General features: G+C 36.9%; 1 protein-coding gene across 1 annotated transcript; it reads right to left on the bottom strand.

The window, feature by feature from the left end:
- Nucleotides 1-7,718: 7,718 nt before the first annotated feature.
- On the bottom strand, nucleotides 7,719-10,022 carry LOC110805395 (protein FAR1-RELATED SEQUENCE 5-like). Its single transcript, XM_022010990.2, has 6 exons — nucleotides 9,976-10,022; nucleotides 9,719-9,818; nucleotides 9,013-9,671; nucleotides 8,902-8,930; nucleotides 8,542-8,781; nucleotides 7,719-8,452 (listed from the first exon to the last, which is right to left on the bottom strand). The coding sequence occupies exons 1-6, from the start codon at nucleotides 10,020-10,022 to the stop codon at nucleotides 7,719-7,721; spliced, it is 1,809 nt and encodes a 602-aa protein (XP_021866682.2).
- Nucleotides 10,023-16,795: the final 6,773 nt, after the last annotated feature.

A 16,795-nucleotide genomic window follows, 5' to 3' on the forward strand; every position in this document is an offset into this window, starting at 1 on the left:
CTCAACTTTGAGGTGTGTTTTCCCAGAATGGTCCTTTGGCTTAATTAAACTGTTAATTAAGTTGATTTAAGCATATCATACTATTCCATTAACTTAATTTAATTAAAAATATGATTATTGCATGAGAGATATGAGTCTTAATTAAGTTTTATAGCACCTAATTTTAACTAAGGGGCCATATTTGGAAAGGACTCTCTATAGTTGGGACCACACAGAGATAATCAAAAGTTTGGGCCTTTTAAAGTAAATCGTCCATAATTGGGACCGATAATATCAATTTTTCCAAACATAAATATGTACTGAATGACACTTCATAACAGTCACACAATAAATATGTAACCTTAGCAGCTGAGTTCTCGAAATAATTAATGTGTGACTAAGTCGTAGACTAATTAACCATTACTCTAGGGATGAGGTTGCGGTACCCATCCTTTCCAGGATAGGGAGACACTAGTAACGTATTTCTCCTCCAGATTTACAATTGACTTGGCAGAACATTTAACCTCAACAGATGCAACTTTTTTTATGGACTTAGTTTTTTCTTCACTAACAACCCTTCCTGCTATTTCATTCGTCTGAGTGATGTTTATAGTGTCATTTCTGATAATTTCTTTAGCCGATCCTCCACTATATCTCGGTCTCAATTGTATGGACACACCAGTTTAGTGAAACTGCGTTCCAAAGTTTTACTTCCCAGGCTTACTCCACGTGGGTGTCCCCTAAACGACAAGACATACCAAAGTAGCTTCTCATTATAATGTTTTTTTGTTACAAATTGTTGGTTTGTTTGATTGTTTTGGATAATGCGACATGTAAAGCACTATAAATGACTTCACTGGTACATTGTTGTTGTCAACTTGTCAATTTTTCCCAGTTAAGAAAATAACCTAATACTGTTCATTTTGGAGTTATTTGTTATGGTTGTGAGTCCGCAACAATTTTTCTGGTTCCGTTGGAGTTGTTTGTTTTGGTTGTGAGTCTGCAGTGTGTTTCCTGTTACCAGATTCTGATATGCTAGTAGTTATTCATTTTCGCAAGGGTGGCTAGTAGTTGTTCAGTTTCGCAAGGGTGGCTATTCAGTTTTAGTTAGAAGATTATGATCTGCCAGTAGCTGCCCAGATTCTGATATCTGGTTGTTGTTCAGTTCTGTAAGGCTCTAATCTGCCAGAGTTGTGTGTTGTGGGTGTCAGTCTAGTACAATCTTCCGATGGAAGCTGTGCTACTCGTTTTGGTTTCTTCTTCTGCAACTTTGCTGTGTGGTTTTAAGCATATTGTTTTAATTTGCAGGATTGCATCAAAGTTTTTTGCTCCCTGGAATTCATTTGTTTTGTTCAGGTGGGGGGGGGGGGTGTTAGGTTTCTGTCCTTCATGTGTAGTTGTGCGACTCATTTGTGTTTCTTCATGTGAAGCTGTGTTGTGTGGTTTTCAGCTGTTGTTTTGCATAATTGATCATATTATTACATTTAATTACATGCACTAATTTTCCTATTTTATTGACTTTTTTTTACAAGATGGTAGATAGAAGGAGAATGGTAGATTAAAGGATGACAAGAAGGGCATATAAGTTCTTTTGGACTGATTTTGGACAAATAAATTAAATACTAGATTTTTGTTATTAGAATGATTGTTATGAATATTTTATTATAGTAATAAGTAAAACTTAATTTGAAATAAATGTTTTCTTTTGTAGTAGTTGGATCTTTTGGTATAATATTTTCATTTTAACAAGCTATTAAATAAACGTGTATGAAACTGTTGCTATAAGCTCAAATCAAAGTGCCGCAATAGTTGTATCAAGAAACGTTTCTATAGACTCACATAAAAATGTTGCAATAGTGTAGCAAGAAACGTTGCTAAAGATTCATGTAAAAGTGTCGCAATAGCTGTAACAAGAAACTTTGCTACAGACTCGTGTAAAAGTGTTGCAATAGCGGTATCAATAAATGTTGCTATAGACACAAAAATGTTGCAATATTAGATCAATAAACCTTGCCATAGAGTGTTGATAGTGTTGCTTTAGATAATAAAAGTGTTAGCTTAAACACTAAAAATGTTGCTTGAAATTCTAACTCATTGTTACTAAAACTTGATAAATGTCGCCTTAGATATAATAAAACTGTTGGCAAAGGTTAACAATTGTTGCCTTTGCTAATGATAACTATAGTAGCGGTTTCATAAAGTTGTTGCCTAAGGCATCATAACTGTTGCCTTAGAGTTATAGCAGCGCCACCTATTGGCAACGCCATATAAACTGTTGCTATAGGTCTATGGAAACATTTATTGGATCTTTACCAACACATTTAGGTCGTTACTATAGCCCTATTTTGTAGTAGTGGTCGTAAAAAGACATTTGCGACGGTTGTAGGTTGTTAGCCCCGTCGCAAAAGGCTTTTGCGACGGGACTTTTGACCCGTAGTAATTAGGTTTTTGTTAAACATACAAATTCTTGTAATGGTAAGACATGTTTGAAGGGTTAAATCACAAGATTCAACGACTTAAACCGCAATTTTAGTAACCATCGGGTAACGATTTTCGAAATACCACACGGGACGATCGTCAAATATCAAAATACGTACTTTGTAAGATGTGCCTATATTTAAAGTAAGACTATGTGAAACAAAATCAATCATTCATGACACAATAATTAAATGCATTCAAATTTATGAAGTTTTGCAAAATTGTACTATGTTCTACACTAATAGTATGTTTTATCTAAACGTAGTATGCCCTATGATAATATCTTCTATGACTTAAGTGTTATACTCCTGTCAATAATTTATATTAGTATGATTTAGGCTATTTCTTCTATCTCGACGGATCCGTCAAGTGTACATTCAAAGATCAAAATGTGCTTGCATTGGGAATAGGTAAAAAAAATTAATAAATACAGCCGACCTTTATTAGATGGATGTTGTATGACATTTATTTTATTTTCGGTAAATTTTACTTTTAATCAGAAGTTAAAAAGATTAAATATATTTTTTTCCAAAATTAAATTTAACTTGAAGGTCCTTATTTTGCAGGCATACATTTATCATAGATAAATTCTACAAACCATGACACGCAAGCAACAACATATTCAAAATAAAAGTGGTTTTTAATTAATAATATTTTAAGATTAATTACTTTTGTATCATGATAAATTATAGAGTCATGTAGAATAACAAAGCAAATCGTACACTACAAGAAATTGTATGATTAATGACGGGAAATTCCGTCACGCTAATGACCAATAATCTTTGATTAATGATGGGATTCCCGGTAGCGCACCCGTCGTAATAGGGGGCCGTCGTTAATGAATAATCCCGTCATAAAAGACATTTGCGACGGTTGTAGGTTGCTAGCCCCGTCGCAAAAGGCTTTTGCGATGGGACTTTTGACCCTTAGTAATTAGGTTTTTGTTAAAGATACAAATTCTTGTAGTGGTAAGACATATTTGAAGGGTTAATCACAAGATTCAACGACTTAAACCGAGATTTTAATAACGATCGGGTAACGATTTTTGAAATACCACACGGGGCGATCAAAATACGTACTTTGTACGACGTGCCTATATTTAAAGTAACACTATGTGAAACAAACAAATCATTCATGACACAATAATTAAATGCATGCAAATTTATGAAGTTTAGCAAAATTGTTGTATGTTCTACACTAATAGTATGTTTTATCTAAACGTAGTACGCCCTATTATAATATCTTCTGTAACTTAAGAGCTATACTCTTGTCAATACTTTATATTAGTATGATTTAGGCTATTTCTCCTATCTCGACGGATCTGTCAAGTGTGCATGCAAAGATCAAAATGTGCTTGCATTGGGAATAGGTAAAAAAAAATAAAAAATTACAGCGACATTAATTAGATGGATGTTGTATGAAATTTATTTTATTTTTAGTAAATTTTACTTTGAATGAGAAGTTCAAAAGATTAAATATATTTTTTTCCAAAGATAATTTAATTTGAAGGTCCATATTTTTAAGCTGTACATTTATTACACTTGCAAATGACATTGTTTTAAAACTTAGTATTATGAAACAACATGAATAAACATACATTTGTACGTCCAACAAAACCCATGTTTTCATCTTAAAAAAAACACTACCCAAACTTGCAAACCTATATTTTCTTCTAAAAAATAAAACAAGCCATACTCAATATTTCTATTTATGTTGGTTCGGGCGCAAGTATTAACATCTTACGTGGTTGTAAAGGAGCACCCTCTCGTACAAACCTTATCCCGAAGTAACTTATTAAGCGAATAACTATTTACGCGTTCATTTTTTAAGATTTTACACGTTTATTTTTAAAATTTTATAGAATAACAATGTTTAATAAGTTATTATTGAAAATCATCAAATGTATGAGGTAGGTTAAACTTTTAGTTTGATTTTGTATTATCTATTAACGTATAAGATTAACTACGTAACACACGCAACCCGAAGAGTCACGTCCTTTACTCCCTTACAAATATAAATGGGGGATATTTCAACTTTGGAACACCCAACATAACAATTATTTTTTTCTCTAATCATTTCATCTCATTTCAATCACTCTCTCTCTCCTTTTACAAATTCTGGAAAAGACACTTTCCCACCATCAACTACACAACTATGGCATGCAACCAACAAAATCGTCAAATTATCCATGAAATTGTAGGTGAAAACAACCGTTCGAACAACGAAATCACCGTTGTTCATAATATCCGGTACAACCATGAACTCCCTACTACCGACAGCGAAGTTCCAGCTTCCAGCCCCATTCTGCCGGAGGAAAACCTCTGTCCTGCTGCGTTGTCCCTTCTTCAAGTGTTGGAAGACTTGGAGCGCGATGAGAGGATGGAGCGCTGTCGAGAGAGGAGAAGAATAATTAGGAGGCAAGCAAGGTTAGAGGAAAGACATAGACAGAGGAGGAATAGAAGGTACGAGAGGGTGCACTCTTATAACTGCATAAGGTGTAAGGAGGAGGGCGATACTGAGTCAGGGGATAGCGACCCCGATGCTCATTCCGGGGATTATAGGGACGAACCTTAGTACTAAAGTTGGTGTTGTGAAATAATATGGAATTTCTCATATCCTTTAGTTTATGTTTTTTATTTTGTAGTTTGTATCATCATCTTGGGTAAAAAATCAGTTATTTCTCATCTAAATATGTCTTTTTATTTTGCATCTAAATATGTCTTTTTTATTTCCTACAATGATGGGATGAATTTCATGTTTTTATTTCCTACAATGATGGGATGAATTTCATAGTAATATGTAGTTAAGTCTTTTGGATTACATTTTGTTAAGATATTAAATTTGGATTCCCATCTAATATAACAATAGTCGTTTACACCTTGTATTTTATGTTTGATTGTAATTTATTTCACAAAACATTGTACTTGTAACCTACTGGTTACACACACAGTTCAAATTTTCAAAAGTTGACCTTGTTTGATTTTAACCAACCAATTTCTTTTGAAATGTAATATTGTTTATTATTAGTATGAAACAAAATATAATGTTTAAAAAGGTATTAAACAACAAACACTGTGAATCCGATGGTCATTGGAGCGATACTTATTAGCTACCAAATTATCTAACGCCTTCCCCCCTCCATTGTTTTATTTTATTGACTTATAACCCATACCAAAAACCCCTCAGTTGACTAATGTTATCTAACGTTGATAAATGACCCGACTGTTGACCCAAAATTAATATTTTAAATAAATTAGTGCAATTTAGAACTCGTTAATGAAATCTGCCCTGTTAATACACAAGAAGATCATAAAACGTTCAATAACACAAACTCTCTTAAACAAATGTTCAATAACATGTTTTTAAGTTCTAATTTCATTGTTGTGTTTCAATGAAATCTATGATCTACTATAGTTGTACAATCATAAAGAACAAATTTTTTTTAATTCCAAGTAGAATCAAACATACATAATCCCGATACACTACCAATTGTCCTTGTGTTTCAAACATCGAATGATACCACCCCCTCTACATGAGTAACTTATGATTAAAACCCCCAATCTTTATCTATAAAACGATAAAATGTTCAGAACTATGATAGTACGAGTAATTTGCGAAACAATTTTTGTATTTTGTAGTTTCATTTAAGCTCCACTGAATAAAAAATTAGTATGAAACAATAATTACTTTAACACAAAATTTATACTTAAATAATTTACAAGTTTACTATAAGCAATGGCTACAGCCTCACGTCACATTGGTCACTGCAAGTACATGTGAATCCTATGGTCACGAGTTCGAATCTTCCTACACTCTAGCGCGCAGAATAGTTACCATTACCAGCCCTTCAATCTCCCCCCTCACCCCCCACCTCTTTTTTAATTTGTTTTTATCACATTAACCACCTTTATAATCTGTGTGACACAAACATAAAACGTAATAATAATATTAGGAAAACTACATTAAAAGGTCCAACCAATTGCATAAAGAGATTGAATACACCAATATAATATCATATATTGGTTATTTTCACTTCAACAAAATTACCAAAAATAAAATAGCTAGCATAAAAATAATTACACAACTCTGGACCCTTATCTTCTTCTTCTACTCGGATGCCTCTTCCTCCAGCTCTTTGTTCCTCTTAATCATGTTCACCATCTCAATACCGAGCTCAATAGGATGTGGGTTATCAATCCACTCGTAAAAATCACAGCCATTAGGCTTCTTGTAATTCAGGCATATCAAGAACCTCATGAACGGATGATGTACAGTCTTTGACACCCTCTTCAAGACCCGACGCTGACATTCACAGTAATTCATCTAGAATTGTAAATGGTTTTACTAGTAGAATTAAGAAAAATAAAGATAATAGAACGGAAATTGGAGGTGAGCAAATTATTGTTACTAAAGGGTTATATATACAAGCACATTGTTCTAACGGCTAATTTTTTTATATGACTATTTTTTAATGAAGTTAAATTATCATACTAAACATTTTTCGACTCAGACTAATAGTAACATCATATACCTGACACACTCCCGTGCATGAAACAAACTAATACTAAAAGGGATAACAAAATAACATATGTCGTTCCAAATTTTTATACAACTACAACGTTAGTCAAGAGGTGTACTCCAATCACAACCACTATAATCAAATTGTTGCGACATATCTTGTGACGTGTTGAGCCGGGAGCTTCTTCGCAAGAATTCCTCAAACCCATTAGGCGGGTTATCCTGCGACATGTTCACCCGAGACCTTTCTCTCATAAATTCATCAAACCCATTTACTGGGTTCTCTTGAGACATGTTCACCTAGGAGCTTCCTGCAACGTTACCCCCATACTCACAACTTGGGATATTTTGAAACAGGTTCAATCCGGAACTACTAGGATTGTTCGCCATACTTTGCCGGTACTAAGAAGTCGATCCGAACGTCGTACGTATTAAGGCGTGCACATTTTACATTCATAATCAAGGTGTAAAATAACAATATATTGATTATCTAATCTTATACTATTACATACCTCCCTTGTAGCTATTTCCTCGGCCACAACCGCGTCTGGCACCTTCTTACGCTTATCACATAAAACCGTTGTTCATCTAGTCTCCCCCCTACCCGTTCGTCGCTTATCCATAGAGGTTTTTATGCATTCTTCACCTTCATCAGCAGGTTGTGCATTTCGTACAAGTTCTCGTTCATTGTTCTCCCTTGGCCTTAATCTACGACGCCCAAAAACACTACGCGATACAGGATCCTACCACGGTTGTAATTCATCCCCACGCTCCCCAGTCTTTCGTGTTCCAGCTACATCCTCCAGAGTCAGCCGAATTTTATCCGTGGCTTCATTGTACAATGCAAACGTAACGTCATTGTGCATAGCTAGAGTACTCAAATAGTTGTGCCTTTGAGCTAGATCTTTTGCCTTCATCGCCATTGCGGATTCTTCTGGATCATAGTAGGACACCTTTATGTTCTCATACGACCTCACGTCTTTCTTCCAGCGTTCTAGGATGTACTTTTCTGGGATAAATTCCATATCTTCAGTCGACATGGCACGGATTATGTGTCTACATAATATACCTCTAAACTCAAACAATTTGCACGAGCAACAAAATTCACCCTTACGCTTATCACATATCACGTCATAGGTCTTGAATCTTTTCCGCCAAATTACAGTGGGAAACCTTTCAACAGCTATGTAGAATACTGTTGACCCCAATGCGTAGTTCTTCGTAACATTTGTGTGAAGAAAACTTTCACACTCTTTCTTCACCTCCGCAAACATAGCATTTGTGTACAATTTTTGAAAAACATACTCCGCTAGTATTGTCTTGTTAAACTTTAGAGGTTTTTCCCTTGTTTTTAAATTATTATCTGCTTCATGCGCGGCTTTATTCTTCAATGCATGCTCGTACCGTTTCACAAATGTAACCAAGCCACATCGTAAATTAACTTGAGTTTTAAAAAACCTATTCATACCTTCACTCTCTACGTGGAAGACATCCCAGCCCAAAATGTGCCTCTACAATAAGCGGGCGCCCATTGACTCCTTGTTTCATATTACTCTTTCATCCAACCTGCTTCCCTTAGACCATATTTGTCCATTATTATACACCAAGCTTCATCAAATTTTTCCTGATCCATCATATCATGGACAGCTGTACGTATTAAACAATCAATATCTTTCCAATTAGCATTGCTTCCCAAGTTCTTCGACGCATTCTGGAGGAGATGCCATAGAAAAAATCTGTGCGGGACACCGATGAACACAAGCTCCACTGCTTTACCAATTGCCCTACACTGATCTGTAAAAATCCCTTTTGGTTTCGTACCCATGCACTTCAGAAATTGCTCAAACACCCATACAAAAGTTTATGCGTCTTCGTGCGTAATTAAGGCAGCCCCAAATATTATAGATGATCCGTGATGGTTGATACCGATAAAGGGTGCAAAGGGCATACGGAACCTGCATGGGGAAACAACATTTTAGCACCAAAAATTTCATTCATTCACGTTATTTGTTTAAACAAGTTAATTTAGAACAGCACCTGTTCACAGAGAAGGTTGTGTCGAATGTTATTACATCTCCAAAATATTTATAGGAATCTCTGCTTCGGGCATCAGACCAAAATGCATTCAACAACGTCCCACCGTCATCAACTTGAAGACACCTATAATAGTCATTATTCAGTTCATGTTGCTTCTTCAAGTAATCTTGTAGTTCCTTTGCATCTCCCAAACACCTTGACATACCTTGATCTAAATTAATTGCATTCCTCAAGTCTCGATTGTTGAAGGTCATATTATCGAATCCACCACGCTCAAGAACTAGTGCACTAAAGTTCCTATTTATACTAATTCCCGCATTATCATTGATGATCTCTCTCTCAAACGTTCCTTGATCAATACTTCTATAATTAACCATTAAATAACTACAAGAAGGATTGAGTTCATTGTTATGCTTCAGGTCACACTTGATAATCTCAAATTTTCCACCCCTCAAAATCCCATACACATACATTTTGCAACCAGGGACATTACAACCTTCAGTTTTTGCCCCAACCCCCCTCTTACATTTCAAGTTGATACGTTTCATCATATCTGCCATCGCCTCTTTTTCTCCTACGCCACTTCTACAAACTCCAACATCCTTAAACTCTTTCAGCAAGTCACTGCTTTTTATAAAAAAAAAAGCTCGAACCCTTCCCTGTAAGCATATTCATGGAAAAATCTACTAAAGTCGGCTCCTGATACAAAGCACAACCCTTCTCTAGGTGTATCTCCTTCTTCTAGTTCACCACTTTCATTCAGGTCTATGGGTAGCCTAGGATGCTCTTTTATGTTATCCATCACGCTGCCAATACACAAATATAATTTAAAATGCATATTAATTTATTCATGTAAATCTTATATATTCAATTTATCATTACATACATGCAGATACGTCATACTAAATGTTATCTTCAGAAATTAATTGATCATACAAAAATAAAGCACGTTGTCCCCTCTACTTTGCTATCAATGGCTTCAACAACTCCGCCACCCAAATTACAGACATTTGTTATTCCACATTAACCTAATAAGTAATAACCACCCTTGATAATTATTACAAAAATATCGAATTACCTCATACTTTAATTTGATAATAAATAAATAAATAAAACCTAAAAGTTGTTAGGTTATGATACATATGAACAACATAAATCATGCGAAAAAACCTATATGCCAGGTTTCAAATTAATTGCACATAACAATTAGCAAAATTTAGATGCATACACTTTGTAGCGTGCCCTCCCTTGCTGCGCCCGAACCGAACAAGAACAAGTCTTTAGGACTCCAAGTGTCGTCCCTCCGTAGATAGTCCACAGCACGTCCGGATCCGCCTTAAGATTGACTAACTAGAATCTCCCTCAAGGTACTAGAATATTCGGCTATTATGGGGCAATTATTTGACTGAATTTTTGCTCTCAAAAACTCACTTTGAATACTTGAAACTTGTGTATAAATTGTGAACTAGGATCACATATTTATAGGGGTATGGAAAACAAATCGGAATCCTATTAGAATTCTAATTAGTTAATTAGAATTTAATTAAAACTCTATTTAACTAATTTATCCTATTAGGATTAGGAAATACATCATTAATCGAATCCTATTTGACTTAGGATTTGTGTGGAAGCACAAACACACACACACGAGCATGGCCCGCATGCGCGCAGGCCATGCCCGCGCACAGCCCTTGCAGGCGCTCAGCCCACGCAATACTTGCAGCCCACGCAAGCCTCGCAGCCCACGCGAGCAGCTATGCTCACAGCCCATTGCGCGCGCAGCCATGGTGGCAGCATTGGCCTGCTGGGCCTAGCCTTGCGCTGGGCCTGGCGTGGCCTTGGTTGACTTGTGTGGCGCGCTGGCTTGCTGGACGCGGGCCTGGCTTCGTGCACGGCCTTCGTCTAGCAAGTCTCGTCCGATGCTAATTCGTACGACGCGCTTCCGATTAATTTCCCGATTCCGGAATTCATTTCCGATACGAACAATATTTAACATTTCCGATTCCGGAATTAATTTCTGTTTCGAACAAAATACTTAATATTTCCGTTTCCGAAATTATTTTCCGATTCCAATAATATTTCCGATTCCGACAATATTTCCGTTTCCGGCAATATTTCAGATTCCGACAATATTTCCATTTCCGATAATATTTTCCGATACATACCATGTTTCCGTTTCCGGCAACATCTACGACTTGGACAATATTTATATTTCCGATACGATCCATATTTCCGTTTCCGGTAATATCATCGTTTCCGGTGTATTTACTTTTTGCCTTTGACGATCTTAGCTCCCACTGAAACCAAGATCCGTCGATTCTGAATATCCATAGATGGAGTATTTAATGCCATTAAATACGTTATCCGTTTACGTACTATTTGTGTGACCCTACGGGTTCAGTCAAGAGTAAGCTGTGGATTAATATCATTAATTCCACTTGAACTGAACCGTCCTCTAGCTAGGCATACAGTTCACTTGATCTCACTGAATTATTAACTTGTTAATTAATACTGAACCACATTTATTAGACTTACCATTAAATGCATACTTGGACCAAGGGCATTATTTCCTTCAGTCTCCCACTTGTTCTTAGGGACAAGTGTGCATTTCCTAATTCCTTTGTCTCTCGATGCTTGCTCTTGAACATAAGGTAAGAGTTGTCATCCTTATTATGTCCAGAGGTGTTTCTCGGTTTCAGAGTTCAACTGATCAAATAAACAGATAATCATAGCCTATGATTCATCTGAGCACGGCCATGCATTTTACAGTTTCTAGCTCTCCGAGTGGCCTTGTACAACTTTTCAGCATCTCATCCCGATTTATGGGAGGACAATCCCAATCTTGTGATCTTGAGATTAGACTTCGTTTAATAGGTGATTACCCGAGCGTTGCCTTTATAGCCTCCTTTTACGGTGCGACGGTTGACAACGTCAAAGTAACCAGTTCTCAAACAAGTAATTTCAAATCACTCAGGTATTGAGGATTAGTGTCTAATAATTTTAATGAAATTTACTTATGACAGATTTTCATCTCTTACAGTAAAGTTTCATAGGTCTGTCCGATACTAGTTTTCCCAAAGTAAGTATCTATGCAAATTATTACGACATTGCCATGTCCACATAGTTCAAGAAACAGAACTACTAGTCATCTTTCATTCTAGTCGTCTAACGTTTTCTATGCGTCCATCTTTATAAAAAACTCCGACCAGGGACCATTTTCAATCTTTGACATTCAAGTTCACTTGATAGACATTTCTTAGTCACAGGACTGGTCCTGACAGTCTATCTTGAATATATCGTCAAATTGAAGGGACTCATCATTTAATAAACCACAATTTAAATGGAAAAATGATTTCAATTCATTTATGTGAATGGTAAAACATTAAACTAGGACATCAAAGCCAATCTCCAATATGCTTGATTCCCATTGACGCAGTGTGCGAGTTGTGCTTCGCTTGTGGCAGAGGTTTAGTCAATGGATCTGAGATGTTATCATCAGTTCCAATCTTGCTTATCTCGACTTCCTTTCTTTCAACGAACTCTCGTAGAAGGTGAAATCTACGAAGTACATGCTTGACTCTTTGGTGGTGTCTAGGCTCCTTTTCCTGTGCAATAGCTCCGTTATTATCACAATATAGAGCTATTGGTCCTTTAATGGAGGGGACTACACCAAGTTCACCTATGAACTTCCTTAGCCATATAGCTTCCTTTGCTGCTTCATGTGCAGCAATGTACTCCGCTTCAGTTGTAGAATCCGCAATGGTGCTTTTCTTAGCACTTTTCCAGCTTACTGCACCTCCGTTGAGGCAGAAGACAAACCCAGACTGTGATCTGAAATCATCCTTGTCGGTTTGGAAACTTGCGTCCGTATAGCCTTTGACAATTAATTCATCATCTCCACCATAGACCAGGAAATCATCTTTGTGCCTTTTCAGGTACTTCAGAATATTCTTGGCAGCAGTCTAATGTTCCTCTCCTGGGTCTGACTGGTATCTGCTCGTAGCACTGAGTGCATACGCAACATCCGGGCGTGTACATATCATAGCATACATTATTTAACCAATCAATGATGCATATGGAATCCCATTCATTCGTCTACGCTCATCAAGTGTTTTTGGGCACTGAGTCTTGCTTACAGTCATTCCATGAGACATGGGTAGGTAGCCTCGCTTTGAGTCTGCCATATTGAACCTTTCAAGCACCTTATTGATATAAGTGCTTTGACTGAGTCCAATCATCCTTTTAGATCTATCTTTGTAAATCTTGATGCCCAGTATGTACTGTGCTTCTCCAAGATCCTTCATCGAAAAACATTTTCCAAGCCAAATCTTGACAGAGTTCAACATAGGAATGTCATTTCCGATAAGTAATATGTCGTCGACATATAAAACTAGAAAAGAAATTTTTCTCCCGCTGACCTTCTTGTATACACAAGATTCGTCTGCGTTCTTGATGAAACCAAAGTCACTGACTGCTTCATCAAAACGTATATTCCAGCTCCTTGATGCCTGCTTCAATCCGTAGATTGATTTCTTAAGCTTGCATACCTTTTTAGCATTCTTTGGATCCTCAAAACCCTCAGGCTGTGTCATAAACACAGTTTCTGTTAAAACGCCGTTTAAGAAAGCGGTTTTGACATCCATCTGCCATATTTCGTAATTGTAATAAGCTGCGATTGCTAACATTATCCGAATAGACTTTAGCATTGCAACTGGTGAAAAGGTTTCATCGTAATCCACACCGTGGTCTTCCCTGTAACCTTTTGTAATCAATCTAGCTTTGAAAACTTCAAGTTTCCCATCCTTGTCCTTTTCCAGTTTGAAAACCCATTTGCTTCCTATGGCTTGGTAGCCATCGGGCAAATCGACCAAATCCCATACTTGGTTTTCAGACATGGAGTCTAATTCAGATTGCATGGCTTCTTGCCATTGCTTGGAGCTAGGGCTCGTCATAGCTTGTTTGTAAGTCGCAGCTTCATCACTTTCAAGTAATAGAAAACTTCATGGCTCTCGCTCGTCAAAAAACATAAGTACCTTTCCAGTTGAGACCTGTATCTCTGCGATCTACGCGGGGTTACATTTCTAGATGGTCATTGAACCTCACCGATTTCTTCTTAAGAACTCTGAGTTTTAACCTGAATGTTATTTTGAGCATTCTCTAGAGTTTTTTGTTCGACTCGAATTTCTTCGAGGTCTACTTTTCTCCCACTTGTCATTTTGGAAATGTGATCTTTTTCCAAAAAGATACCATCTCGAGCAACAAACACCTTGTTCTAAGATGTATTGTAGAAGTAATACCCCTTTGTTTCCTTTGGATAGCCCACAAGGATACATTTGTCAGATTTTGGATGAAGTTTGTCTGAAATTAATCGTTTGACGTATACTTCACATCCCCAAATCTTAAGAAAATACACATTTGGAGGCTTTCCAAACCATAACTCATATGGAGTCTTTTCAACAGCTTTAGACGAAGCTCTATTTATAGTGAGTGCAGTTGTATTTAGTGCATGTCCCCAAAATTCTATTGGAAGTTCGGCCTGACCCATCATTGATCTAACCATGTCTAGCAAGGTTCTATTTCTCCGTTCCGACACACCATTCCATTGTGGTGTTCCAGAAGGAGTCAATTCTGATAGAATTCCACATAATTCTTTCAGATGGTCATCAAATTCATAGCTCAGATATTCACCGCCTCTATCAGACCGTAGTGCCTTAATCTTCTTGCCTAATTGATTCTCTACTTCACTCTGAAATTCCTTGAATTTGTCAAAGGATTCAGACTTATTCTTCATTAGGTAGACATAACCATATCTACTGAAGTCATCAGTGAAAGTGATAAAGTAGCTGAAACCACCGCTAGCATTTGTACTCATTGGTCCACATACATCTGTATGGATTAAACCCAATAGTTCAGTTTCTCTTTCTCCAACTTTAGAGAAAGGTTGATTTGTCATTTTGCCAAGTAAACATGATTCGCACTTACCATAATCCTCTAAGTCAAATGGTTCTAGAATTCCTTTCTTTTGAAGTCTTTCTAGGTGCTTTATGTTTATATGGCCTAATCGACAATGCCACAGATAGGTGATATCTGAATCATTCTTTTTGGCCTTTTTGGTATTTATGTTATAAACTTGTTTGCCGTGATCCAGTAAATAAAGTCCATTGACTAATCTAGCAGATCCATAAAACATCTCTTTAAAATAAAACGAACAACTATTGTCTTTTATTTAAAAGCTAAATCCCTTAGCATCTAAGCAAGAAACAGAAATGATGTTTTTAGTTAAACTTGGAACATGGAAACATTCTTCCAGTTCCAAAACTAGCCAAGAGGGCAACGACAAATAATAGGTTCCTACAGCTAATGCAGCAATCCGTGCTCCATTTCCCACTCGTAGGTCGACTTCACCCTTGCTTAACCTTCTACTTCTTCTTAGTCCCTGTGGATTGGAACATAAGATAAGTGTGAGCCACAACCTGTATCTAATACCCAAGAAGTTGAATTAGCAAGTATACAGTCTATAACGAAAATACCTGAAGATGGAACGACTGTTCCGTTCTTCTGATCTTCCTTAAGCTTCAAGCAATCTCTCTTCCAATGCCACTTCTTCTTACAGTAGAAGCACTCGGACTCAGAAGGTGGGTTGACTGACCTTCCTCTTTTCAGACTTGGTGCCAGTTTTCTTAGTCGGGCTGGCCTTCTTGCCACCTTTCTTAGCATTCCTCTTCTTTCCAGATTTCTTGAACTTGCCCCCACGCACCATAAGCACATCTTGCTTATCACTTTTGAGCGTCTTTTCAGCGGTCTTCAGCATACCGTGAAGCTCAGTGAGTGTTTTGTCCAGACTATTCATACTGTAGTTCAGTTTGAACTGATCATACCCGCTATGAAGAGAATGGAGGATGGTGTCTACAGCCATTTCCTGAGAGAATTGCTGATCCAGCCGACTCATATTCTCAATGAGTCCAATCATTTTGAGAACATGTGGACTTACGGGCTCGCCTTTCTTAAGCTTGGTCTCAAGAATTTGCCTATGAGTCTCGAATCTTTCGACTCGAGCCAGATCTTGGAAAATGTTCTTTAACTCACTGATGATCGTGAAAGCATCTGATTTTATGAACGTTTTCTGTAGATCTGCACTCATGGTTGCAAGCATTAGACATTTCACATCCTTGTTGGCATCAATCCAACGATTGAGGGCTGCCTGAGTGACCTCGTCGCCAGCGGCTTCGGGCATCGCCTCTTCCAGGACATACTCATTTTCTTCCTGCATAAGAACTATTTGTAAGTTCCTTTGCCAGTCAAGGAAGTTTTTCCCGTTCAACTTCTCCTTTTCGAGAATTGATCGGATGTTGAATGAATTGTTGTTTGCCATAGTTAAAACTACAATTGAAAAAATAAGCAAGTAAATAACCTATTCACAGTTTCTCTTAATAAACTCAAATTCTAGCATGCATGCGTAATTCAATGTTCATTAAGCATTTTATTCAAGTTATGTGTTCTGGCAGGTGTGAATAAAATGATTCCAAGACCCTAAAACCATTGAAGAATTAAGCACATTATGTATTTAGACTCAATTCTAAAATCTTTTAGGTAAGCAAAAGCTTTTTGCTAATAGTCTAGAAACTACTCTTGTGAATAGGTACGTCTAAGAACTTATTAGGTAAACCTATCAATTTTGCCATGACATAAAAGGACTCCTTACTTATATCGTTGAGTTTCACCAAAACTAACATGTACTCACAATTATTTTGTGTACCTTGCCCCTTTAGGATCAATAAGTAAC

The sequence above is a fragment of the Spinacia oleracea genome, chromosome 1 (genome assembly GCF_020520425.1).
Source record: "Spinacia oleracea cultivar Varoflay chromosome 1, BTI_SOV_V1, whole genome shotgun sequence".
In the NCBI taxonomy this organism is placed as follows: Eukaryota; Viridiplantae; Streptophyta; class Magnoliopsida; order Caryophyllales; family Amaranthaceae; genus Spinacia; species Spinacia oleracea.